Raw genomic sequence first — 26,896 nt, 5'->3', positions numbered from 1 at the left:
TTCACATTTCTATGACTGAATCGTTTCTCCACAGCTTTTCTGATGGCCCACTTCCATTCACGGCTAACTTGCATTGAGAGAGGTCTAGGAGGATAAAACACTGTATGCAGGGAGGTAAACAGACCTATATTTCTCAAACAGGTTCTCCAATATCCAGAACTGTTACATAAAATCACTCGGACTAAATTAATCCCCCTGGCCATCACTCTCCCAAAACACTGGTTCTCGGATCTCACAAGTAGTAAACATAAGCTTCATATCTTGCAAGAAATCAGCTGCAATGTGGAAGGGGCATGGAAAACTCGCAGCATGTGTTAACAGCAGGACACTGCTACCATATTTGTGTTAGCCATACTTTCACTCTCCTTACCTATTCTTTTCATACCGCTGCTCACTCAGTTTTACTGGTTTAAATGACTCCTTTATTCACTCTTTCCCCAGTCACCTTCTTTTTTTCCATCCCCAAAAGACTATAGTCCCCAAAATACAAATATCGCATTTTCACTCAACCTTATACTCCAAACCCACTTGTTTAGCCTCGTACCACACAAATTTATATGAATTCACATACTGGAAGCTGTTTCTCTTGTCCTTGAGGCCACAGCCACATAAATTGCAGGAGAGTCCTGTTGACCTTCATACGGCTTCATACGGCTTCATACGGCTCTAACTCCCACCTCCTGACCAGGCCTTGGTCTCTAATTCTTTTTGTTATAGCCACTCGTTGTGTCTCGCATTAATCAGCCAAGTGATTCTCAGTATTTTCTTGGCTCAAGCTTGCCTATGCGTCCGTAATTTTTCATCATGCACCTACCCCTATTTACTAATATATCTCATATCCCTGTCTTAAACCAAACCTATTATTACCTAAAATTCAGGGATATATCTGACAGAGCAGTGAGGCATGCCTAGCACACCAATTAGTCACTGAATTGGAATTCAAGCTCCTCAGCACAGGATCTGTCACCTTTTGTTTGAATAGTGCCTGGGCTCTATTGCCTGTGGGAAATAGGGCTTTAATATGTAAACAGAGTAGGGCTTTCATCCTGTTTGGGTATGGAGGCAACATATAACTTCAGGCATCCGAGTGGATTCTCTTTTTGTCAAAACCAGAAGCGTAAAATCCATATGGAAGGTAAATAAAATATTTTACTTTTTTTTAATTATTATTATGACTCCACGACTTGCGGGAAAAAGTTTGTTCAAACAAAAGAAAAGTGAGTGTGTAAGCACTAAAACTAACCCTGAACTTGTCACCAGAATCACAGCTCTAGTCTTAAGTAACGAAGTAGGTTTTTTTGAATCCCTGACTGTTGAATAAGTGACAGACTGAGAAGGAAGAAAAAAATACATAGAAACATTCATTTCATTAAATGCAAAACAGATGGAAGGAAGCTGCTGTGTGGGGTACTGTATTTCATATCTAAGCCTGGGAACTGAATTTCTCATGTAATCCCTATTGTTAGGTACTGGCAACATTATTCTGAAGTGTTAATTGATTTTGCTTTGAGGAATGAAAGAAGTCCCTGGATATGTCCTGAAACATTTTTCTGAAGTAAAACACATGACATCTGTGTATTCATTTGAAGTCTTAGCTTAAAAAAAATATTTCTACATATCTCAAGCTGAAAACATACAATCTGAGACAGAAAAAATAGGACAAAACTTGCATTCTCTTGCCCTCAAAACCATTACAAAAGTAAAGGAAGACAACCCTAAAGTATCTTAAAATTGCGACTCTTTATCGCAACAGGTGCCTAGATACTACAGTGAAGTGTGTAGAACACAGTGCTGTGAAGGAAAGAATTTAAATGGATGACATATTTAAACACTTTTCTGCATGAAGTCATTTTTTTTCCAAAGCACATCCTATATGCTTAGATAAATCATATGTATTTTCTTAAACAAATGTAAGGTTATTGAGACATGATTCAGAGAGTGGAGGAACCACAGCAAATCCTCTTTGGCTCAGCACTAGCCCAGCACTTGGTGTTTGAATTCCGAAGGAAGGATGTGCTGGCATCCACCCCGCAGTAACAGGTGCTGCCTCCGGCACGCAAAAAGCTCTGAAAGAAGTTGTATCACATGCCAACAGTTATCTCACTTCCAGAGCAAGAAATGCATTTTAAACATCTACAAGGTCCACTTTTAGATATTGTAGATTTGGACCATATTGCATTGTGGGTTTTAGTTTAGAGTATTTCACTGTTTTCCAATCACAATACTGTACAAGTTAAATTACTGCAGCAGTACCAAAAGCGAAGAAAATCATATGATGCATCTACTTTTTTTTTTCTATGATAAACAAAGTGCTGCAGATATCAGATATCAGTAAGAAACTCTCTGGGGAGTGATAATTTAAAAGGCACTCCTCTGGAAAAAAGAAAGCAGCAAGGGAAGTGTCTAGTCAGAACGTGAAAAGTTAGTTAAAAACTGACTGGATAGTGCTGATATTAGAGCATAGTAACAGCATAAGAATCTGAGCAAATATACTCAAAAGTAAAAAAATGAGAACTCCAGTGTTACTGGAGAGAATGGTGAGAACAAATAACACAAAGGATATATTTGTTTTCTTGCACTAATGTCTTTCTATTACAAATTAGTGGTTCACCCTGAAAAAAACTGCTTAGAAGTTTTTTACTTGTGTTACAAAGAAAAGGGAACACCGGGTTAACCATGAATTCGGTGTGCACAGTGCTTGTTACTTCTTATTGTTTTCTCCCAAACACTCTAAAAATCGCAAAGATTTATTCTGCACTTCTTCTAGTTTCTTTCCTTGATACATGGCTTTCTTGCCCCATACCAGTTTACAAAACAAATCTGACTGATGTTTAGTCTGATTTTGAGAAGAGCGAAAACTGAGTTTCCTGTATAAAAATTCTGTCCTATGTGTCATGATTGAATAATAGCAACAGCAGGTCTGAGTCACAGCATTCTACCTTACTGTTACTTCTCACAATTCAGGGTCACTCCTGACTTACAAAAGGCCATACAATCAAGCCTTCCTTTTATTTGATTCTTTCATAAGCAACTTCAGGAGTAAAGACCATATATAAATACCTATAGGTCATGATTTAATTCATTTTTTCCCTCCATTTCATTAATGAAAAAGGAGCATGAGTAAGCTAGTAGTCAAGAGTAATAAATCATGCATGGATAGGGAGCCAGGATATCCAACTTCCCAGAACTAATTTTCATCTCATACCTGTTTTGCCCACATGAAAATCTATTCATCAAAATCATCTTGTGTCTGATTTCCACTGCGTTTATGATTAAGAATCTGTCTACTGCTATTAGATCTAGTTGCCCCCCCAAAAAAACCTACCAAAGATCTTTTTGCCTGTAATTCAAGATCTCCTTCTGTATATTGGAAAAAATGACTTTCAAACCTTTCTGTCTCCCAGAGACACTACACACTATCCAGTATTTGGCACTCTGGATAGGTCAAGTACTTATTTAAACAGTAACTACTGTCATTATTTTTCTCTTTGCAAATGTCTGCATCTGCAATCTTCCAAGTAAGTTACTGAGCTGAGATCAATTAAATAGATCTGTATGAGAACAAAATCCAGGCACACTGCTCCTGCCTTTCTTAAGAAGGCATTTGCAGAAGTAGCATGTATCTGATAAACCACATCTTGGAAAGGAACTATGTCTCTTTTTTGTTATAATACTTTGAGGAAGACATCATAAAATGCAGCCTATGTTATCTGACCAAGATTTCTTGTCTTTCTAAGGATATAGGCGCTCATAAACTTTAGATGCAGAGAAGCCACTTTCTCGAGCCTGCTGGGTTGCATCTAGTTTACTAAGGGCAGTTGGGAACACACTGTGGTCAAATTAACTGTCCTGGCTTTTGCGGCAACCCACACTGAGCCACCATCTCTCCTCAGCCCCTCAGGCTAGAGGCACGTTCGGGTTATAGGACGAGCGAGAGTCCTCAGACCAGATAACACTTGGAAGCAAGATGATGCCATGCTGCCAGAACAATCTGTGCAGCTCACAACCTCCTCCCTGCATGTACCTGAATTACTGGTGGAGAAGACAGATGCTGAGAGTGGAGAAGCCTGCCTGACTACCTACAGCGACCTTGAAGCATGCAGCGAAATAACTGCACAGATCCACAGATTAGTGCAGGACAGTATGCCAAACATTTCTGGGAAGCATTGGACCTTCCGCATTCACACTAAATACCCCTGTGGCCCTTGGGTCCTGCTGTCTGACAGGAGAAAGACCACACAAAGTTCTGCCCTCACATTCACAAAACCTGAGTTACTTTGCCCACTGAAATGACTGGGCTGCCCTGTTATGTATGAGTTCAGTTTATAAAGCAATTTCCACTCAGCTCTAATTCTGCACAGTGGTATTTTTCATGATGTTCCTTATCAAAATGATCTCATTGGTTTTAGCGTGTGCTTTGTTTTGTTTTGTATTTTAAACATGAGGAAAATATTTTCAACACTTTTGTGTTTCACAAATGGAAAACATACCTTCCTTCACTCTTAAGGCATTCTAAGCACCCCCTTTTTTTGCCAGAACTAGACACAGCTGATAGCTGAAACTTGAACTGGAGCATGAAAATATTTTTTGGCCAGAACAAGAGCCTCCACTTATTATGAAAAAGAGCAGATTGTTTTCAAAAGCGATGAGCTTTGAAAAACCTACAGTCTACATCCACAAGAGAAAACCCCTATTCCTTTGATAGCCATGCCTACCAACAGACCCTGAACAGGAATGTAAGTCTGGGATGAGCAGTTTTTCCATTTGTAGACCAGCTGGCTTTGGAGGCTGGCCATAGTGGCCTTCCTACTTAAGTTGCTTACCCCCTCATTACAAAGTCCATTCTTCCACAGAAACAACTGAAAAGGTATGGTCTTTGCTGGTGCTTTGGTACCTGCTCTTTTCACGGGGCAGGATTTTCATCTGGAGAAAATTAAACAAAGGTATTTGCTAGTCTCACATTAGTCCACCGCTCCAGTCTATTATTGGAAGTTTTCTTTTTAGGGTTTGAGAAAAGACACAAAAAGATACTGACATGCTTCTGCTTCCGCAAGAACCAGTCCTGGCTTGTACAAGGAAGTTGCAGTTTAATTAAAACAGTTCAAAAACTGATGCTGTTAAATAGCTGTTAAATGCTAACTCTGTGGGAGGATACATGTTATTTTGCTGCAGAGTGCTTTCCACTGTCTAACTGAAGTGGGTAAGGCACAGATGTAAGCTAAAGCAAAATACAACATACTTCAACTGATATGTGTCCAAAAAAGGCATTTGCATTGACAAAATTAAACCTTTTCTAAACAGTGTGAAATTTTTGTGTAGACAAGCCTCAGAAGAAAATGTAACCATGTTATACTTTGGGACTACCATGGACATGCCTTGCTTTGCCTTTATCTGCTGTCAGCACCTCCTCCAGTGCCTGCCAGGGTCTGCTCCCTGCTGCTTGGCACAGTTCTCTTAACTATCTTTTTCCTGTCTCCCATGCCCTCTTGTTGGCAAGTTACACCTCTTTTTATCACCAAACCACCACATTTGATGTAGCTCTATATATCTTGACTTCCTCTGGTTTTGCTAAGCTAAAAGTTTCCTCCTCAACACAGTTTTGGGCTCAAATTCCAGAGATTTCCCAGCAATTCCTTGATGTATAATAGTAATAGTTACTACAGCCTCAAAGCCAGACTGGCTGCAGCTTCCTTGGGAGCTGTCATGAGCAAAACAGTCTTGACTGGGGGAATTTCACTTATTTGAATTTGTTGCCAGTTAGCATAAACTTTTAATTACTGATTTGGGTGTTGAGAAACAAAAATGACAGGAACAATTTAACGTGTAGGAAAACACCCTTCCTGCCCTTTCCCAGGCTCAGCTTCAACGCAGACTCCTCTCCTCCCCCTTTCCTAGTCTCAGCTCCCCTTTTTTTTTCACCACACATCAAGCTCCGTCCCTCCCAATCCCTTCGGCAGGCTGACGGGCAGCACAAAGCCGTGGTCCCTCGGAACATTCCTGCTCCAGCGTGGTGGCCCACAGCCACGGTCCCTCAGGGTGTCCCTGCTCTGGTGTGGGTGGCCCACAGCCACGGTGCCTCCAAGGCATGCCTCTTCTGGCACGGGGCACCACTGTCCTCAACAGCATCCCCTTCCACGTGTGTCCTTCTGTACCTTTTTCTGTGTCTCCTACCATGTCTCCTCTCACATCTCCTATTTGTGTCTCCTCTGTTTCTTTTTTGGTCTCCTCGTGTCTTTCCTTTTGTGTCCTCACATGCCCCCTACCCTGCCCCCTACCCATCGCAGCTGCCACCTTTTCTTAAACCCACCCAGGCACCAGCACTCCATGCTGTTGAAGCTTCAGCACACGGGGGCTCTCTCCTGCCAGTTCAGAGCTGGCTGGGAGCAGCAGTGATCCTCACAGGCAGTTCGTGGCTTGCTGCCAAGCAGGGCACCCAGCAGACCATGCTGCTGAAACCCTGCCAGCCATGCCCAGTACACGAGCCAAAAATACATCCCTTTGAGCATCTTGCTAGCCCAATGCTGTGGCAATGTCGGACTGTGACTATCATCTCTCCCCAGAGGGTCACGCACAGTAACTGAGCAAAAGTATAAACAATGCCAGAAAGCATTTTAACCAGCCCCACTTTCTTTGCTTGGAACGATATCCCAGCACCTGTTCAATCAGCTTCAACCCAGTGCTTTGTACTACGCAGAGGGAACAGTGCTCAGGAAGGCTTAGTTCTTACTTTTCTTGTTCTTTCTTGTTGTCTGTGGTTCTTCCTCCTAAATGCCAGCGTGCTCGAGCCAAGGCCATGACGCAGCTGCTGTGGGATTTCATCTTTCCTGCTGTGGCAGCACCACCAGCACTGCTGCATCATGTCCCGCAGGGGGACAGTCTCTGGTGACGGAGCATTGGAAAACACATAAGAAGCTGAAATCACAACATCCAGCCACTCTGAGGACATCAGGGATGATAGACCAAGTAGGTTAGACAGAGTTTGCCATTAGACCAGCTAAACAAAGAGAAAGCTGATGCTGCTGGCAGATGTTTTAACAAAAGGCTTGCTGCACCCCCACAAACCAACGGCAAATCTCCCAGTGAAAGTCACCTCTGGCTGCAAAACCCAGTGCTGCACAGTGCTTACTGCTTTCTATAAGCTGCAGACAGCCCACGAGCCCCACTGACTGCTGCAGTCAAAACAAGCTGGAGGTGCTGAGCACATTTGACGGCTACTGGCCATAATAAATATAACTATTCTGAATCTTAGACAGTCTTTCTGTTTCCCCTAGGATATATGACACAGTTAACAGGAGGTAGAAAATGAAGTTGATTCCCCCATACACATAGAGTTCTTAAAAGCACTGGTTTGGGAACATCTGTCAGATAGGGTAGGGAGTTCATGCAGGAAGGGCAATCTCATCCATTTCAGTTCAAAAGACAGCAGAGAAAAGGAATTCTTTTTTTCTGTGCATTCAATCCAAGGACAACTAAGACAATTCAGACAGTAATTGCCAATTTTCTCTTCAAACCTCAGACTGATCTTTGAGTACCTGGCAGAACAATTTAATACCTATTTTTTACTAAGCCTAAGTCACCTTTTTTGTTTAATCCTTTTTAGGAAAAGGGATAGAGGAAGAGATATTTTTAACTTCTCATTGTTATAAAATCTACAGAAAACAATACGCAATTAAATCCATTAAGAGATTATTGAGGAAATTCAAAAGCACAATTGTCCCACACAAGCTTCATTCTGCCCCCGTGTGTGCAAACATTAAAATACAGCCTCCCATCCTCCTATCTGGATCCTGTGTTATTTCTCTGCAAAAGAATGTATTTATGACACTAATTATACATGACATCCATCATGATCATGTAGCCAAAGGACATGTCTCTTCTACACCTACATGCCTTTCCCTGCATTATGAAACTCTCATTTATGAAAGCCCTGACCGATAAAAAAGAAGCCACAGCAGTACAACTGTGTTGCCTCCAACTGAGTAATAAAATGGGAAGAGGTAAAAGTGAACAGAAAAAATATGCAATTCTAGAATTTACCAGAAGAATGATGGCCCCATTAAGATCCTGAAAGTCCCGGGGATCTAATTTTACTTCACAGCTTTGTCACACATGCCCTACATGAGCTTTAGTAAGTCATGCTCCCCTAGTACCTCATTTCACAATATGTAAAGTAGAAATATCACTTTGGTCTGTCTGGGCAAAAAGAAACTACTTCTTCCTCTGCAAACCCATGCTAAGCTTTCTCTAGCTGTCTGGTTTATCAGCAGACAGGGTCAAAAGCGCAGGCCAGGGGGGACCAGCACTGACCACCAACACTGTGACGGGGACACGTGCTGCCACTTTACAGCCCCAGGCTCACAACCTGCAACCAAGCAGCCTGCAGCTACATAGCAGAGAGCGCGAGACCTCTGTGTAATGTTGCCGCTGCCTCATGGCCTCCCTCAGGACTCTGTTTAGTGACTCATTTCATGACACCTGAGGCTTTACTGATGCAAAGTCATGGGCCAAAGTGCTCCTGACTGAAATGTGCTCCCAATGCAGTAACCGACAGGATGAACTTTGAAAGTGTGTTGCAATACCGAAGCACTTCTCCAAAGCAAGCTATCTGCAACAACTGGTGGCACAGTGACGAGGCACTGCAGGGTCCAAACCCCGCACAAACACACATGGGAACAGAGCCCAGCAACACTCCACCCTCACCCTCTGATAACCTCACCAGGGAGGTAGTTACCTCCACAGGTTTTAATTCCTTTAAGCTTTTGTGTGCAGCTGTGCAAGTCAAATCTAAGGTGTAAGGGCTGTAGCTTTGTTGGCCAGCTAGGGGAGGGCCTGGGGCACTGGCACCACTCCGCCACCTGCCCCCCACATTGGGCTGGGTCCTGACGCTATTAAAGGGCTCGCAGGAGGCAGCTGCAGCAGTGCTCTGAACTGGTGTGTGGGACTATGGTGACCTCTGTGCAGCTGAGTACTAGGGCAAAGATGCCCCTCCTGGGGCTGGGCACCTGGAAGGTAAGGGCTTCAATGAAAAGCATCAGTATTGCAGAATTCTCTGGCACAAAACTCATATCCTCCTGGTCCTGCTCTGGAAAATTGTCCTGGTGTTTTGGGCTTCTGCTTTACCTAGCCTTTAGGCTGAGCCCTGTGTGGCAGTGGGATTACAGAGGAATGACTGGAGGCAGGCTTTAAGCCCAGGAGCCTGTGTTTATGAGATTAGTGCAGCCTGGAGAACACTGCATGGAATAAACTTCTTATAAAATAAAAAGGGGAGGGGGCAATCTGGGTAAGGTGGTCTTCCTATCTTTACTTTTCTAGCAAACAGGTACTTAACATGAGTTGATTTGAGATTCTTAGATTTTTCTATTATTTTTCAGTCTGCACGAGGGAATGTAACAGCTGCAGTGATGGCTGCTATTGATGTTGGATACCACCACTTTGATTGTGCCTATGTGTACCAGAACGAGAGTGAAGTTGGGGAAGGGATCCAACAGAAAATCAAGGAAGGTGTTGTAAAATGAGAGGACATCTTCGTAATCAGTAAGGTAGAGATCTGATGGACCCGCATCCTGAGGTGGGGAAGGGGGCATGCTTCGCCTGTAGTATTTTCATTATAAGAAACTTAATATTGGAGAGAAGCTATGTGCTATAGGATGGAGCTATTCATAACATTAGTCAGGTCACTCCTGATACAAGCTTCCTACTTCACCCTATTCCACACGGAGAGTGCACCACGGACAGGGGTAATGCCATTTGACTCTTTCCTGACTACTGATTGTGATTTTGATATACCTATGAGGTAGGGATATTGAGTCTCTACAGCTGCGAGCAGAGGAGAGAATCCTTCTTTTCCTCCTGGTTTACTGGCAGCTCGCTCTCCATTCAACCTGAACCACTAAGTCAGAACCATGTCACAGGGACTTCTCTCCACAGTGAAGTCGAAGCCCAAGGGTGCTGGTAGCATTTGCTCTTCCCTGCACCTCTGGAGTATGCATTTCCTTCTTCAACCCATACTCTTCCTGGGAATGTTTCTTTCTATCCAAATCCCTGGATAGCAGCTACTCTTCCTCCCCTCACAATCCACAAAGTCCTCAAACACAGCAGCTCTGCTGTACTGCTTCCTGGGGAGAGGCAGAAGTGCTGGGGGATGAGGCAGAATCTGGATGTGCATCTCCTGTTCTTCCTGGAGCACAGAGGATGAGGAGCATTGCCCCAGGATGCAGGAGCAGGGAAGCAGGCAAAGGTATGGGGGGCCTGGTAGCACTCAAGCAAGATAGAAACTAGCATTACAGAGGCAGAGATCTGAGAACATTTGGTATTGTGAATCACTATAGATGCAGTTCTAAAAGGACAGAAGCAACTCACCGACTGCTAACATGCAGTTGAGGAGGAAAGTCCTATGGTGTCTGTGGTGGCACTGAGTGCTTGTTCCAGCAGCCAGGCTCATGGTCCTGCCAAAGGGGTATCCCTCTGCTCTGTGAGGAAGACTAGGCTCTGGGCATCCTGGGATAAAGTAATCTGCACAGTACGTGTCCCAGGAAAAGTGTAGTTGGTGGAGTTTGTTTTTATTGCTGGAAAGGAAGGAGAAGAAGAAAGGAAAAGGAGGAAAATACTGTATTTGGATTCAGGATTCTGAAACTCCTTTTTACCTTGGTAAATGTATGTTACAAACCTTTTTTTTTTTTTTTTTTTTTTTGAATATACAAGTGACTGGCTTGCATATTCATGGCTTAACCTGACAAATTTGTTACAGGAAATGGTCAGGTCTGAAAGAAAGTTTTCTTGAGTTAAGCTGTTTTCTTCTACACAGTATCTGACCTTGTAATAAGAGACTTTACTACAGACCTATCTCATCATATCGGTTGCCACTGCACATATTGCCACATATTGCCCGCAGTATCATGAGCCAGTTCTGCTCAAAAAACAGGCCCCATCTGAAGAGCAACAGGACAACCTAATTTCATGTTGGCTGCCAAAGAAGATGGAAAGTTTCTCTCCTGTTCAGGAGAGCGCCTGAGAGCTTTAATCCAGCAGGACACAGTGTGGCTTGGCTTGCTGTCTCTAGCTTTGGTGCACGTTCTATGAGAAAACTCTGGTGAAGGGAGCCTGCCAGAAGACACTTGCTGCCCTGAAACTGGATTACCTGGATCTCTACCTCATGCACTGGCCTTGCGGGTTAAAGGTACAGGAACAGAAATGCCCTTGGCTTTCCGGCTGGGAGAGCCAGTCATGCTTAGGGCACTACTGCTCATCCAGCTTTGTTTTGGCCATGTGAGCCAGACTCTTGATCAATGTCTCCGAGTTTGCTGCTTGCACAGTGTCCTCTGCCCTTTTGAGCCTGGGAGAAGCAGGCCTAGAAATAGGGGCAGGTCTCCCAGCTGCAAGGATGCCCTACGCTCCTGTCTTTTTCTCTGCAAACCCTAAGTACGCTCCTCTCACGACGGCTTGGCTCCCTCCTTGTGGAAAGGAGGCCTGTACCTCCCTGCCTGACAGAAGGTCTTTCTTCTGCATGTTACAGAATCACACAGCGAGAGAAAATGTTTTTGTTCTCCATTTCTCTCTTTAATTACTAAGTCTTTAATACAGTACAGACAGACTGACCTTTGCTGTCAGAACCTTACTGTTGTTCTGCAGACCTTGGATTTAAGAAGGTGATGCTTTTTGATATCCATAATTTTGCAAACTTCAGGTACTGCAGAAGAACTGTGTCAGTTCACATATATATATGGGCATATACTCATGCATATATATGGGTATATACTCATATATATCTAGTGGCATATATATGGGTATATACTCATATATCTAGTAGTATAGACTTTGTGGGGTCCAGCTGAAATACCTGTCTTTATTGGCATGGTGGCTGGCAAAAAAAAAAAAAAAAGCCATAACCCTGCATGAACCAAGAATAAGACACAACTGAAGAATGAATTAAGCTACGATAAAAGTTAATACATTTTTTTTATATGTAGCAGGCTCCTCATGTTTGTATTCTGTTCTCCTACAAAGTTAGCTTCCCAACATAGATTGTTTCAAGTGTTTTCTCTTGAAATCACAGGCAGGAGAGGAGCTGTTTCCTAAAAGATGACAAAGGCATGTGTATTTCCAGCAACACTGATCTGTTGCATACCTGGAGGTAGCTCAGCCACAGCAGAAGACTGAAGCTTGCTGTGACCTCAAAAGTCTCTCCCACATTTTCATTACGTTCAGCAGTCACAGTTATACATGCAAAATTATTGGGGAGAACTTAGAGTAGTTTGAAGTAGCCTTTCATAACATTAACGCTTAGCAAAGCTGTTATTCCTGTTCCCTGAGTGCCTTACTTAAATGCCTAACCCACTATGAGCTGCCCAATGACTTTAAGTGGAGCCATAGACCAAATTCAGGTTAGGAAGGGTTCTTTGCTTGACCTTAACAATCATACAGTTGTCTTCACTGCAGCTGTAACACAGTTCTTGGAAACTGTCCAAACACACTTTGCAGGAATAAAGGCATTTTAACATGTGATCCTGCCTAGAGCCTGGGGCAGAGCCCTCCAGTGCCAGCACAGCAGGCGATTATCAAGTGTTGTTGCTCTTTTCTACATAGAATTCTGGGGGAATTTCCACAGTCTCCAGGAATGACACTTTGGTTTTGTGTGGGATGGGAGCTGAGGCATGAATATACCAGTGCCCCCTTTTCCATCAGAGACTCAAGAATGCTGTGCATCTTGAGACAGTTGTTTTGATCCTTCTTACAAAGGAAGTGAGCCATGTCAGGAAGAATGTCTTCTTCAGGCCCTGCCTAGCATACCTGATGATGACTTTGCTGCCCTTTCTGTTAGGCCATGGAAGAGCTGGTGGATGCTGGTCTGGTCAAAGCCATTGGAATCTCCCAACTTCAAACATGAGCAGATTGAGAGACTCTTGAACAAGCCGGGACTGAAATACAAGCCTGCAAATAACCAGATAAGCTACTAAGTGACAGCAGGTGAATATTCTCCAAAGATTATGAAGAACTGATCACAATCAAATGAGGGCATGGAAAAAGTAAGAATAGAGTGGACACAGCATGTTCTCTAAATCCCACCCTGCGGTTATTTCTAGATACATTGGAATACTTTCTTCCTTTGTTTTTCAACTTGCTAAACCACTGATGCACAACTGTGCTGATGGAGCAGCTCCTCTTTAAACAAACAATCTGGAGAAATAAAGAACCCAGAAATGAGCTTTACAAAATTCTGCATTCAAAGTGGTGTAAGAACTTACTATAAAGATATGTGCCTTCAGTGCTAAGGATGCATATTATCATGTAGACCATTGGCAAGTTAGGAAAAAAGGCAGGCTGTAACCAAATTAGGTGATAATTCCCGCAGCACAGCAACATTACAGCAGTTCTGCCACTGTCAACCTCTGCTTTCTTATGTTGGCAGACTGAATGTCATCCATACCTTACCCAGGAGAAGCTGATCAAGTATTGCCAGTCCAAAGGGATTGCTGTGACAGCATACAGTCCCCTTGGCTCTCCAAACAGGCTGTGGTAAGACCGCTTTGCAATCTGCAAGGCAGCGTGCATGAATTATGCTCAAAACATTGAGACTGTACCTGCACCGTTTCTCTCTCCAATAGATACAGATTTCTGTTGCTAGGTAGGGCCTTTCTATGGAGGTTCCTCACCACTGGCCTGCTGTTCTCCATACAGGGCTAAGCCAGAGGATCCTTCCCTTCTGGAAGACCCCAAGATTAAAGAGATTGCAGCCAAGCACAACAAAACCCCAGCACAGGTTAAGTAAGGGTGGCGCAGGGGACACGGTACTGGTTCCTGTTACACGGCCATAAGGAAACCATACTTAAAGACAAGATACATATGACATCTGTTCCCTATGGCGGCAATCCCTGGTGGCTTTTCTCTAAGAATGCAGTTTGTTTACTACATGGCCTACAAGATGCGTTACTCAGAGCTCTTTGGTCCTCAACAAAGAAAATGTCCTCAGCACATCTTCAAATATTTTCATGTTTCAGTCTTCCCATCTCAAATTCTGTTGCACAGAATGAAACCTTTGTATAGATTCCCAGAAGTGCAGGTAGGAAGATAAAGAATTGAGTATCATATGACTGATTGGAAAAAGAGAAAGGAGACGTTTCTGTGGGTTCCATCACTTCTCTCTTTGCTCTTTTGGAAGTGCTTCCTAAGCCTCAGGTACGGGAATGATTTGAAATGCATTTCTATGGGTTAGTTTTGCTGAATTATTCAACAGGAAAAGAACAGTCCATACTGGAACAGTTTCCACTTATGGAACTAGAGGAGCCATCCTCTCTCTGACTCAGTGGTCTGTTTTTTGCAGATTCTTCTTTAGTTTCAGATCCAGAGAAATGTGATTGTGATTCCAGAGTCTGTCACACCACAGCGTATTGTGGAGAACTCCAAGGTGAGTGATTATAAGTGACCTGGGTGTTGCCCTTCATGGATGGAAGTCTTTCCCCCTGCAGAGCAAGTAGCGATCCTGTCTTAACCATTTCCAAGTCCTCTTCAGACAAGAGGACTGGGCTTTTTCTGTCTATATGTTTAGCTATATTCTAGTGAGGGCTAAACAGCTACAATTGGAGGACAGCAGTGAAGATGGCTCATATATTTCCTGTTTCTGTGGCTTGTGGATGAATCAGTAGGTAGAGCTTACTTGGAGCCCAAGTGCAGAAATATGCTAGAAAAGTTTTATATCATTCAGGCAATGTTAAGAAAATACCTCTTTTGTCCATCATCCAAGTCACTCCTCTAACTGTTAATTCAGTGGTCCCTGACTGAAACTGGACATCAGCATTTCAGAAGACATGCAGTTGGATTGATAGAAATATAAAAGTCTTCCAAACTTTTATTCTGAAGACATGCAGTTGGATTGATAGAAATATAAAAGTCTCCCAAACTTTTATTCTGAATAGGAGTGAGAGATGTACCAACTGAAATTCTCTAGCAATAACTGCTCACTAAGCTAGCCAGTACCTCTCCAGTGGGTAATCTTGTGCATCTTTTTCATAAGCTTTGACTTGTTCAGAGATCATTTCCAGCTGTTTCTCCTGTTTGGTGTTTGACTTTGAATTGAGTAAAGAAGAGACGGCAACAATTTTAAGTTTCAACAGAAACCGGAGAATCTGTGCATTAAGTATGTAACTGACACTTCTTGTTTCCTCCCATCTCTTAAATTATTAGCACTCTTTACAGCGAATTTTGTGTCACAGGTATTAGTTTGGGCAAAAAATTGGCATATTTAAAAATCTTGTCAGATTAAATTCCAAGTGGTTCATCCCAAAAATAATTTTTCAGAAGAGGGTTTAATATTTTCATTTTAAAAACAAAAGAATTCAAAGAATTCAAACTATGTTCTCATTTTGAATTCACTCTCTAGGAAACTTTCTGTACCTGGAATTACAAAAGATGAGTTCTGGTTGTTCATTTTGCATTTGTCTGTATTAGAGAAATGAGCATGTTACAGACTCAAATTCCTAATTTCTCATGCAGAATTTATTTGCATTTCCTGCAATACCCTTTAGGAATATTATAGAAACTGATGGCATGTCTTTCATGAACGTTTGGGAGGCACGTGAGCATTAGACAGGTGAAGTATGTGAATTTACGCTTGGCAGCTGAAAGCCAGATAGAAATCTTTGTTGAAAAGCTACAGAAAATGTCTTTCAGGCAGTAAACAGTGTGAACCTGAATTCTTTATCTCGAAAGTGACTAAGTCCCACCACCTTTGAATGGTCAGTGCCTGAAAAAGAGGAAAAGACTTGAGAATTTTTTAGGGTACAAATGACATGCAAGCACCAAGAAAAACAAATATATATCGGGGGGGGGGAGTGTGCATATATATCTATGTATATAGGTATATATGTATATGTTTTATATATACATATCTCCACATATTCATCTGCAGTTATACAATTCAGATCTTTCCTTGGTGGCTCCTCTATGCATCCTCTACAGTGCTATATAGCATTTATTACTTCAGCCATTAATCTTCCCTCTTTGATTTCCTTTGGGTGCAAAAAATCACAAGGACTACGCATTTAATGCAGAATACTGAAGATGGTTTTACCTTGCCCTTCTCTAGACCTCTGAGGTCTGATGTGCTTCTGCTCTAACTTAGAGCTTTCCCTTTTCTAAATTTTTTACTGCATCTGCCCTGCTGCTCACACTAAAGAAACAGGATATGTATTCAATGATTTTTGTTTGAGTATTTGTTGGAAGAAGAAAACAGTATAATTGTATTACAGAACAAATTGTGGTATGTGATAATTTTCTTGGTAAGATGAAAAAATTATTTTCAGAATGCCCAATTAGAAGGTGGAAAATAGGCAAAGTGCTTAAACTACCACTCAAATGTCAACAAAACAAAACAGAAAACATGGAAAAACAATTTCATCAGTAGAGTTTGATATTTTAAATAAAAAACATTCTAAAATGCAAAAACATCATTGGCTGAAAGTCTTCTGTCTGATTTAGAAAAAAAGTGATGTTTGATATAAAATGAACTCTGTATATGTTTTCATGTTCAATGTTACCTCGCCCCAAAAGCTCTGCACAGACAGGTCAGCTGTGGCTACCTGAACCAGAGGACACGACTCATCTCTGGAGCAATCCCCGCTAGAAAAACCACCTTCCCTTTCAGGCCCCTGAGGGCAGCAAGCCCCAAAGGAGATTCCCGTTGCTCTGCCAGCACAACCCAGGAGCAGCCCCCCAGGGCCCCTGGTATAGCTTCACCTGCCCCACACCTGCATTTTCCCCTGCCAGGAGACCCCAAACCAGGCAGCCTCCCCAGAAGTTCAGGCAGCCCCGGAGAGCAGGTCCTCTCACAAGGCCAAATGCACTAAGCCCAGGCCACCATGCCAGAAGCTCGGGGACTAGGGCTCATCAGGCTGCAACAACCCTCCTCCTGCAGCCCCTGTCAACCCAGCTGCCTCCTCCCCAACTCAGCCCAGCTCAGCTGCCCCACAGCTGCAGATGGGGCTCAGCCCTCCCACACTGGCTGATGGTTGTCCTTGCACCTATGGGCAGGGTTGCCACCTTCACAAGGCAGCGTGACAACAACCTGCCAAAAAAAAGGACACATCAGAGGGGCTGAGCCACATCATTTTACTGAATCAGGCCAATGTGGCAGACTGAGTGATGAGCAGGCAAGAGCCTCAAGTAACGATACAATCTGGATCTGCCTCAGGCTGTACAGGCACTGGCACATGCCCTTGTTCAGAATTTACTATTCCTGGGCTTGCTTTCTTAAGTACACAGTTTTCCCTGCACATTTGACTAATGACCAAATCCTAATGCTATCAAAGTAATTTCATTAACTCTGAGAAGACTCAAATGCAGCCATAGGACCTCAATCCATTGATGTATGCTCCTAGCTTGATTTGAAAGTAGGAAAGTCTCCTACTAGCAAGAGCAAACAGCACAGCACAATACAAAAATTCTGTCTGAAACCTCTGAAAAAAGGTGGAGACATTTCTCGAGCAAGAAATCATCAGTGAAAACCACACACACGCATCGGGAGGAGAACAGAACAGGCTGCAGAGCACGACACCACACAGACAGCTGATAAGGAAATGAGAAGGTGGCCAAATTACATTTCTCAGCTGGGCTCTCCAGCAACTCCCATTTGCTGCCTTCCCTCACACCACCCAGCTCATCGCCACTGCATCACAAAAACTTTGAAACCTCTCCCCAGAAAAACAGGCTCAGGAGAATACAAACACAGTGGAGTCTTCTCCGCTTTATGGTAGGAAATCCCCTCTCCCTGGCCATGCAGCAGGGCTCTGCAAGCTTTCACGTCTCTCTGATGGTTCCACTTTGCTTTTGTAGCACTCCAGTACAAAATCTGATCAGTTCTGACAGTTCCTACACCAAGGGCTCCTACACCTGGAATTAAAGCACCACGAGTACATCTCTCTGCTGGTAAGTAATAAATCACCTGCACAACAGCATTAGCTTGAACATCCAGGGCATGCAATGGTGATCAGGGGCACTGGCCCTCCCCTGGCCTTCAGGCTGCCCTGAGAGAGCGAATCACAGCCAAGGAAGAACCTGTCATTTTGTGTCTTCCTTCGACTCTACTATATAGTGAACCAGCCCCCAGGAACCTGAGCGCATGTAGAGCAGATTTATGGAAAACAAATCCAAAAACAGCAATAGAAGATGAATGCTTGAGTTATTTAACTGCCATAGGATTCAAGTGAACCACATCACGTGTTGAGGAGAGCTACAGGTGCTGTCATAAAACAGGAGGAAGATTAGAGGGAGAAACTTACTACCTGGTCTGCCTTAAGTTAAATGGAGCAAAAAAAAACCTGGCACCTGCTATGGGAGAAAACAAAGCACCGTGACACTCCCAAGTAACACGTGCGCTTCAATTCTCACGTTGAGTAGGCAGCAAAGCCTCCCAGGCTGCCCTGCCACCATGGAGTACTGATCACATCCTGGCATCCTGCGGGGAAATCTGCTTTTATTTCCCCACACACAGACTGTGCTGTGACCATAGAATCATAGAATCACAGAATCAGTAAGGTTGGAAGGGACCTCTGGAGATCATCTAGTCCAACCCCGCTGCTCAGCAGGGTCACCTGGAGCATAGTAGACAGGATTGCATCCAGGCGGGCCTTGAATATCTCCAGAGAAGGAGACTCCACAACCTCCCTGGGCAGCCTGGTCCAGTGCTCCGTCACTCTCACAGGGAAGAAATTCCCCCTCACGGTCAGGCGGAACTTCCTGTGCTTCAATTTCTGCCCATTGCCTCTTGTCCTGTCACACGGGACAACTGAAAAGAGTTTGTCCCCGGCCCCTTGACACCCTCCCTTCAGGTACTTGTACACATTGATAAGATCCCCCCTCAGTCTTCTCTCCCCCAGGCTAAAGAGGCCCAGCTCTCGCAGCCGTTCCTCGTAGGGCAGGTGCTCCAGCCCTCTGATCATTTTTGTAGCCCTGCTCTGGACTCTCTCCAGTAGCTCCATGTCTCTCTTGTACTGGGGAGCCCAGAACTGGACACAGTACTCGAGATGCGGCCTCACCAGGGCTGAGTAGAGGGGCAGGATCACCTCCCTTGATCTGCTGGCAACACTCTTCCTAATGCACCCCAGGATACCATTGGCCTTCTTGGCCACAAGCGCACATTGCTGGCTCATGGTCAGTCTGTCACCCACCAGCACTCCCAGGTCCCTCTCTGCAGCGCTGCTCTCCAGCAGGTCAGCCCCCAGCTTGTATTGGCGCCTAGGGTTATTTTTCCCTAGGTGCAGGACTCTGCACTTGCCCTTGTTGAACCTCAGGGGGTTCCTCTCCGCCCAACTCTCCAGCCTGTCCAGGTCTCTCTGAATGGCAGCACAGCCCTCAGCTGTATCAGCCACTCCTCCCAGTGTGGTATCACCAGCAAGCTTGCTGAGGAGGCACTCTGTCCCCTCATCCAGGTCACTGATGAAGAAGTTGAACAGGGTGGGACCCAGTACTGAGCCCTGGGGGACGCCACTAGCCACAGGCCTCCAACTGCACTCCACGCCACTGAGACCGTTTCATCAGACAGCACATTCTTGTCTCTGCAAAGCCTCAAAGCCCATATCTGACGTGAAATTGCACTGTTTATTTCGGTGCGCGAGCGTTTTATTCTGAAACGCCCTCTGCACCTGCCTAAGGACGGAGGGACAACGCGAGCGAGACGACGCTCACCAGAAAGCGGCTGTTTTTCTGCAACCTTATGCAATAAAACCACCTTTCCCCAACAGTTAAAATATTTTAAACTATTTGCTAAATTGCCCCTACAGAACAACGCTCTTACAATCTTACCCTTTCATTCCCCCAAAGCGAGACCTTTGCCAGCTCGGCGAGGGCCGGGAGCCACCTGCCCCCGGCGGGAGACCCCCGGGGGCGGGGAGCGCCGCGGCGGGATTCCCCCCCCCCGTTCCTGCTTGTGGCGCCTTCCACGGTATGTCTCCCATGACAACCGCGCGGGCCTCCCATTGGTTGTCCTGCCTTGCTGCTGGCCGCGCTGATTGGGTCCCGCATCCATGAGGGGCAAGCCTTGGCCGGTGACTGGCCGCGTGCGGCTAGGCAGAGCTTAGCGGTGACGTGAGGCAGTGGCGGCGCTACCACCCGCTGGAGCCGGGGGGAGAGAAGGAGGGAGGGAGGTTCCCTCTGCGGTGGCCATGGCGGCGTGCGTGCGGCTGGGCGCCGCGGCGCGGATGCCCCTGCTGGGCCTGGGCACCTGGAAGGTGGCGGTGGTGGCGGCGGCGGCGGGAGGGAGCCCGGGAGCCGCGCTGGCGAGGCGAGGCGAGGCGAGGGCGGCCGGCAGAGCGCTCCGGGCAAGAGCGCCTTAAGCCCCCTTCTTGCGCGGTTGCGCGGGTGGTGGTTTGGGGGGTTTTTGCTTGTTTTTTTTTTTTTTTTCCCTCCTCCCCCTCCTCTGTGCTCAAGCTGGGTCGGAAACGGGATGTGTTCTGACTTGCGTTTCTTACCCTCTTATTCCCTCTTTTCTTCTTTCCCCCCTGCTCCCTTCTCTACGCCAAGGCCCCACCAGGGAAGGTAGAAGGTGCCGTGATGGCTGCTATCGACGCCGGGTACCGGCACTTCGACTGTGCCTACGTGTACCAGAACGAGAGCGAAGTCGGGGAGGGGATCCAGCAGAAGGTCCAGGAGGGCGCTGTGAAGCGGGAGGACCTCTTCGTCGTCAGCAAGGTAGGGCTCGGTGGCCTGGGATTCTGGCGTTACGGTGTAGAGAAGAGTAACTCGGTGCGTAATTGAGATTACTCCTGATACAGCCTTCGTGCTGCGTCTCATCACCACCATACCATTTGATTCTTTCCTAACCGTTGGTGGTGATTTTACATGTCCCCTGGATAGGAACAGTGCATCCCTTCTCCTCTGAGCAGAGGACAGAATCCTACTTCTCCTGACAGTTTTCACAGCCAGTCTGATACCACTGAAAGAAGTCAGGGCTGTGATTTCCCCACACTATCCACTAAGCGCTTGGCACAGCAGCTTTCTCGTAGTCCAGCGCTTTTGGGACAGGTGAATGTGTTGGGGGATGAAGAGGAACTTGGCCCTGCACGTCATGCCTCTGCTGGAGTGCAGAGGCCACCTGAGGAGTGCTGCTCTGGGATGCAGGAGCAGGGAAGCAGGCAGAGGTAGCACCAAGCAAGGTAGACACTAACACTGCAGTGATCTGAGAACATCTGGTATTGTGGGTTGCTACCGATGCAGTGCTAATTGGTAACAGGACCTTGCCAGCTGGTAATGCACAGTTGAGAAAAGCCCTTTGGTGGCTGGTGCCTGTGATGCCATTCTGTGCTTGCTGCAGCAGCTGGGTTTGCAGTCCTGCGGAAAGGGGGTCCCTCTGCTGTGTGAGGAAGATGAGGCTCTGGGCATCCTGGGACAGTGTAATCAGTCAGCACATGTCCCAGGAAAGTTGTGGTTCATGGAATTTCTTTTTCTTGTTTATTAAGCACTATGTTTAGCTGGGTTCTGAAGTAGCTTCTTGCTTTGCTAAATGCCTCTTCCAGAATTCCAGAATTCCAATGGCTTGCATTGTGGTCTTATGGCTTTACCTGATAAATACATTGCAGAAACTTAAGAATGGTCAGGCCTGACAGAATACTGTCTTCATACATGCTATCCTATTCTTCCCAATACCTGGCCTTGCAATAGGTGACTTAAATGATGGGTGAACAAATGGAAGCAAATCACTCTGTTTACAACTACTGTATTCAAGTATGTGTACTGCCATGGCACATATTGTACTTATTATCATGGTCTAGCTCTGCTTGCAGATCAGGCCCCATTAGAAGACCTATAAGATGACCTAATTCTACACTGGCTGCCAAAGAAGACGGAAAGCTTCTCTCTTGTTCAGGAGAGCACCTGAGAGCTTTAACTCAGGAGGTCACAGTGTGGCACGGCTTTTTATCTCTAGCTTTGGTGCACGTTCCATGACAAATCTCTGGTGAAGGGAGCCTGCCAGAAGACTCTTGCTGCCCTGAAACTGGATTACCTGGATCTCTATCTTATCCACTGGCCTTTTGGGTTTAAGGTACGGTAACAGTGTTATTTTACATTGTCAATCTCTTACAATTGGCACTCTTGAAGCTCAGTTGTTGCTTCCAGCCAGGAAGTATCATGCATCTGTTGTGTGTACCAGCACTGCACCTGCACTTCCGAACAAGTGGAATGTCTAATTTCCCTGTATGTATTTTGGTGAGCCAACAATGTGTGGAAGTACCTGTCTTTGTTGGGTTGGTTGCTGCAAAAGTGTGATAGGTCCACGTGAAGGAGAAAGGAGAATGACTGAAGAATGTAGACATTTAATTTTCTGCACTAAAAGCTTGTTATCATAGTCCTCAGCTAGCATGGCATTAAGCTAGCATCCCAACAGAGTGTTTCAAGCAGTTTTCTCTTGCACTGACAGGCAGGAGAGGAGCTGTTTCCCACTGACGACAAAGGCATGTCTATACCCAGCAACACTGATATTCTACATACATGGGAGGTAAGCTCTTTTACTGGGGGAGAATGATGTTTTCTGCCTCTCTTCCATGTTCTCATTACCTTCAGCAGTTGCAGAATTGTTGTCTCATGTATGCAGAATTATTGGAAAGACTCAATGGCACAATAATTGGCTATTAATTTCCACATGGAACTCTGTTAATTTCTACAAACTCAAAGAATAAGACTTTGATCTCTTATGTGAGATGGGAGACTTAGCATGTATATACCAGTGTTCCCATTTTCCTCAGAGAATCAAGAACAGCCTTTGCTTGTCCAGTCTTTTGATCCTTCTTACAAAGGAAGTGAGCCATGTCAGGAAGAATGTCTTCTTCAGGCCCTGCCTAGCATACCTGATGATGACTTTGCTGCCCTTTCTGTTAGGCCATGGAAGAGCTGGTGGATGCTGGTCTGGTCAAAGCCATTGGAATCTCCAACTTCAACCGTGAGCAGACTGAAAGAATCTTGAACAAGCCAGGACTGAAATACAAGCCTGTAAATAACCAGGTAGGCTGCTATGTTACAGCAGATTCTTCAAGGATTATGAAGATTTCATTACAGTCAAATGAGGATTTGGAAAAAGTGAGGATGGAGTGGACACAGCATGTTCTCTAAACCCCACCCTATGGGACACAAGCCACCAGGATACTTTCTCTTTTTTGGTTTTGAACTTGCTAAACCACTGTTCACATATGCTGGAGCAGTTGTATGATTTTTTTAAAAAGAATAGTGAATACAGAGATGAGCTCTGATCATGTGATTGTATTCAGTTTCTTTCTTTTTTGAATCTTTTCAGCAAAATCAAAGTACATGAGGACTTAGTGTAAAAGTTAGTGCCCTATAGCATTACAGCTTTGTATTATCACACAGACCACTGGCAAGCTAAGATAAAGGCAGTGTGTAATTAGAGGAGGAGATAATCCCTAGACCAACATGGCAATTGTTCAGCCACTATCAGTCTCTGCTCTTGTGTTGGCAGATTGAATGCCATCCATACCTTACCCAGGAGAAGCTGATCAACTACTGCCAATCAAAAGGGATTGTTGTGACAGCATATTGTCCCCTTGGACGCCCTGACAGGTAATTTCCAATCTACAAATGAGTTAGTGCATCTTAAGCTTGAAGCATCCAGACAAACTGAATGAGCCATGATGTGGATATGTATATATATAGATTACTGCTGAAGGTAGACTCTTTCTGCAGAGGTCCCATGCGTTTTGTTTGTTTTTTGTTTTTTTTCCTTCCCAGTGGAAGAGAAGGTCCCTCTGGCATACTTCTGGATGACCCCAAGATTAAAGAGATTGCAGCAAAGCACAACAAAACCCCAGCACAGGTAGGCAAGTGCATGAAAGTGAGTGCTGGTTCCGGTAAGAAAATTGTGCTTGAGGAAATGGTATAGCCTGTATCTACGTTCCCTGTGAACCATGGCCCTCTTCTGTGACGTTTAGTAGCAATGCAGGTTGTTTGCTGTGCGGCCTGCAATGTGTGTTTAAAGGGGAGAAAATTTTTTCATATCAAGCCCTGACGCAGGGAATGAGACTGCTTAGATGTAAAGGGAAGGAACTGACCGTCCCAAAACTGGAAGGGAGAGGAGAGATGAAGACTTTCTGTGGGCTCTACCACTTCTCTTTTTGGTCTTATAGAAGTGCTGTTTAGGCCTTGAGTACAGGAATGATTTGAAATGCACTTCTGCAGAAATGGTTTAGTTCTGCTGAATTCTACACTTTAAAGCAAGCTGCTATTAGAACAGACTCTGCTCCTTACAGGAAAAAAAGGAGATGTCCTGTAGCTCACTCAGTGGTCTCTTCTTGCAGGTGGTTCTTCGGTTTCAGATCCAGAGAAATGTGGTTGTGATTCCGAAGTCTGTCACACCGCAGCGTATTGTCGAGAATGCCAAGGTGAGTGATTGTAAGTGACCTGGGTGCTGCCCTTTAGGGATGGCAGTCCTTCTCCCTGCACAGCAGTAGCCATCCTTTCTTGTCCATCCCAAGTCCTCCTCAGACAAGAGGACTGGGCTTTCTCTCTCTAAACAGAGGCATGTTTACCTATGGTGTAGGCAGGGCTAAACTAGTAGCTGCAGCTCACAGAGCAGAAGTGACCAGAGCTCCTGGAAGCAGTCTGCTGGTAACCTTAACAGTCACCTCACATGCTGTCTCTTACTCTTTGTGAATGGGCATGCAGGGCTCACAGGCCTGCATGAATCAACAGACGGGGCTCACCTGGAGCCCGAGTGCAATAACATGCCAGAAGAGTCTTATGCAGGGCAGGCAATGTTAGGAAGATCATTCTAGTGGCCCTACACCAAGTTGCTCCTCTGAATTCAGCCATCCCTGACTGACCTTGGAGGTCAGGATTTCTGAAGAAACCTAGTGGGGTTAATGGGTTGCAGAAAGTCTTCCAGGTGTTCCATTGGAGCAGGACAGATAGATGCAACCTCTACAGGTGGAGGCATGCTGCAACACTAGCTGCTCACCCAGCTTCTTGGAACAGCACACTCATCAGCTGCAGGTGGGGTAGGGGTGGGTAGGTGTTTTCCTCCCTCTGCCAGTGGAGTCTTGGAAATGCCTGCAGACTTCTTTTCCTTTTCCCTCTTGCATGAGGCCATTGCTGCTTCTAACCAGCAACCGCTGCCCAGGGTGGACTTGCTCTTGAATCTTGTCAATCTCACCATCTTTGGTTTGTTCCAAGAGATGACTTCTAGCTGTTTCTCGTGTTAGGTGTTTGACTTTGAATTGACTAAAGAGGAGATGGCAACCATTCTCAATTTAAACAGAAACTGGAGAATCTGTGAAATGATCACGTGAGTGACAGTTTGTTTCCTTCAAACTCTTTAATTCTGAGTCCTTTTTACAGGGGATTTTGTGCCTAAACTCATAGGTTATACTTTAGTGAAATAGGCATATTTTGAAGTCATGAACTCAATTTACAGATGGTCCATCTCAAAAATAACTCATTTGGAGTTTTGTGTTTTCAATTTATTGTCAAAATGAGCATGAATCATAGTATATATTCGTTTGTATTCTTCCTCCAGAATACCTTCTGTAAGTGGAAATCCAACAGGAAGACTCTAGTTGATTATTTTGACTATGTCATATTTGCAATGAGTATATGGCAGCCTTGAATTTATGATCACTTTTTTATGTTGAATTTATTATAAAAACTGATGGCAGCTTTTTTCATAGGTGGCTGGGAGAGGGATGACCATCTGAAGTTAAATATGAAGAACAAATGCTTGCAGATAGGCACCTTGGAGACCTATATGCAGATAGGAAGCCTCTGAAAGGCCACAGAATCTGTCTTTCAGGCAGTAAACAGTGAACTGAAACTTTTATTTAGAAAGTGACTTGATTGTACTAATTTTGAATAGCTAGGGCCTGAATAACAGGAAAGGACTTGAGAATTCACTAGTCACATATACTACCTGCGCACCAAAAAAGAGAACTCTAATTAATTCTGTGGTTATACAACTTGGATCCTCCAAGTATCCAGTACAACTTTATATAGTCTTTATTTCAGCCATAAGACTAATTTCTCCTCTCTAATATCCTTCAGGTGCAAAACGCACAAGGAATACCCTTTCAATGCAGAATATTGAGGACAGCTTTATCCTTCTCTGCTCCAGACCTCATCTGGTCTAATGAGCTTCTACCGTGGCCTAGAGCTGTCCACTACATAGCCTGCCAGCTGTATCTGTCCTGCTGCTGCCAGCAAAGACACAGTATATATACCTAGCAACTTTTTGTCTGTATCCTTCTTCTTTGTAGAAGGAAAAAATAAAAGTGTTCTAAAGAACAAAATGTGGGCTGTTACAATTCTCTGCTCATTAAATGAATGTCTGCCTGGCTGCAATCACTACGTGGAAAACATGGTGACACTCTGAACTACCATTGGTGTTTATCCTCTGTCTTGCATCACTACTATTTAAGGTTGCAGGGTCAGGATATGTGAGAAGATATGTGAGGAGAAAGATCCATTTTGAAAGAATTTGACCAACATAATCACTATTTGAAGAAGAGACAACTGTATACTTCACTACTTCTAGGGCACACTCCAAAACTTCTTCGGAAAGAATAAATGGGAAAAGTGTTAAGATCTACAATTCATACAAACTCATACAATATCAAGTTCTTACTTTAATCAAGTTTTCTTTTGCAGCTCAAAACTGAACAGAGAATGGTGTTTGCATTCTATCCACACCAAAAAAACAGATAACTCAAGAGTTAAGAGTTCTATTCTTAGAGGGGGAGGATTGACAAACCAAAGCGCAGAACTTGAGTTAACAGTTTAATCAGAAGTGTCTGTATTAAACAGATATAATTTGTCATGGGAGCCTCAAGACCTTAACTTGATCCCAAGTTGAATAATGGAGTATAATAAGCTTTGTCTGACAGAACACTGCAAACAACTGAAAATGTGATGA

General features: G+C 44.6%; 2 protein-coding genes and 1 pseudogene across 6 annotated transcripts in view; 2 read left to right on the top strand and 1 right to left on the bottom strand.

Annotated features, from left to right (window-relative positions):
• The window catches only part of BPGM (bisphosphoglycerate mutase), a 59,055-nt gene extending 39,157 nt beyond the window's left edge, over positions 1 to 19,898 (bottom strand). For 3 of the 5 annotated variants that reach the window (XM_062590993.1, XM_062591002.1, XM_062590959.1), the window contains exons 1-4: positions 19,792 to 19,898; positions 12,787 to 12,927; positions 10,360 to 10,565; positions 6,728 to 6,879 (exon numbers count right to left, since the gene is read on the bottom strand). The gene's annotated coding sequence lies outside the window, so the exon portion shown is untranslated. The remainder of the gene's footprint in view (positions 1 to 6,727; positions 6,880 to 10,359; positions 10,566 to 12,786; positions 12,928 to 19,791) is intronic. The other 2 variants (XM_062590976.1, XM_062590968.1) reach the window with 2 other exon arrangements.
• LOC134136014 (aldo-keto reductase family 1 member B1-like) lies at positions 8,944 to 16,051 on the top strand (annotated as a pseudogene).
• Positions 19,899 to 20,105: 207 nt separating the features above from the next.
• LOC134148617 (aldo-keto reductase family 1 member B1-like) lies at positions 20,106 to 26,273 on the top strand. Its single transcript, XM_062590947.1, has 10 exons — positions 20,106 to 20,216; positions 20,509 to 20,676; positions 21,911 to 22,027; positions 22,403 to 22,480; positions 22,861 to 22,983; positions 23,456 to 23,556; positions 23,725 to 23,809; positions 24,291 to 24,374; positions 25,194 to 25,276; positions 26,029 to 26,273. Exons 1-10 carry the CDS (start codon positions 20,151 to 20,153, stop codon positions 26,069 to 26,071), a joined length of 948 nt encoding a protein of 315 aa, XP_062446931.1. The 5' UTR covers positions 20,106 to 20,150; the 3' UTR covers positions 26,072 to 26,273.
• The last annotated feature ends 623 nt before the right edge of the window (positions 26,274 to 26,896 follow it).

This window comes from Rhea pennata, chromosome 1 (genome assembly GCF_028389875.1).
Source record: "Rhea pennata isolate bPtePen1 chromosome 1, bPtePen1.pri, whole genome shotgun sequence".
Classification (NCBI taxonomy): domain Eukaryota; kingdom Metazoa; phylum Chordata; class Aves; order Rheiformes; family Rheidae; genus Rhea; species Rhea pennata.
This window is presented reverse-complemented; position numbering and strand designations above follow the sequence as displayed.

Excerpts from the sequence above, each read along its gene's own strand:
- LOC134148617 (XM_062590947.1), top strand. The coding sequence starts at position 20,151 with ATGGCGGCGTGCGTGCGGCTGGGCGCCGCGGCGCGGATGCCCCTGCTG. Across the intron at positions 20,217-20,508 it reads TGGGCCTGGGCACCTGGAAG|GCCCCACCAGGGAAGGTAGA; the intron begins GTGGCGGTGGTG and ends CTCTACGCCAAG. Across the intron at positions 20,677-21,910 it reads ACCTCTTCGTCGTCAGCAAG|CTTTGGTGCACGTTCCATGA; the intron begins GTAGGGCTCGGT and ends TTTTATCTCTAG.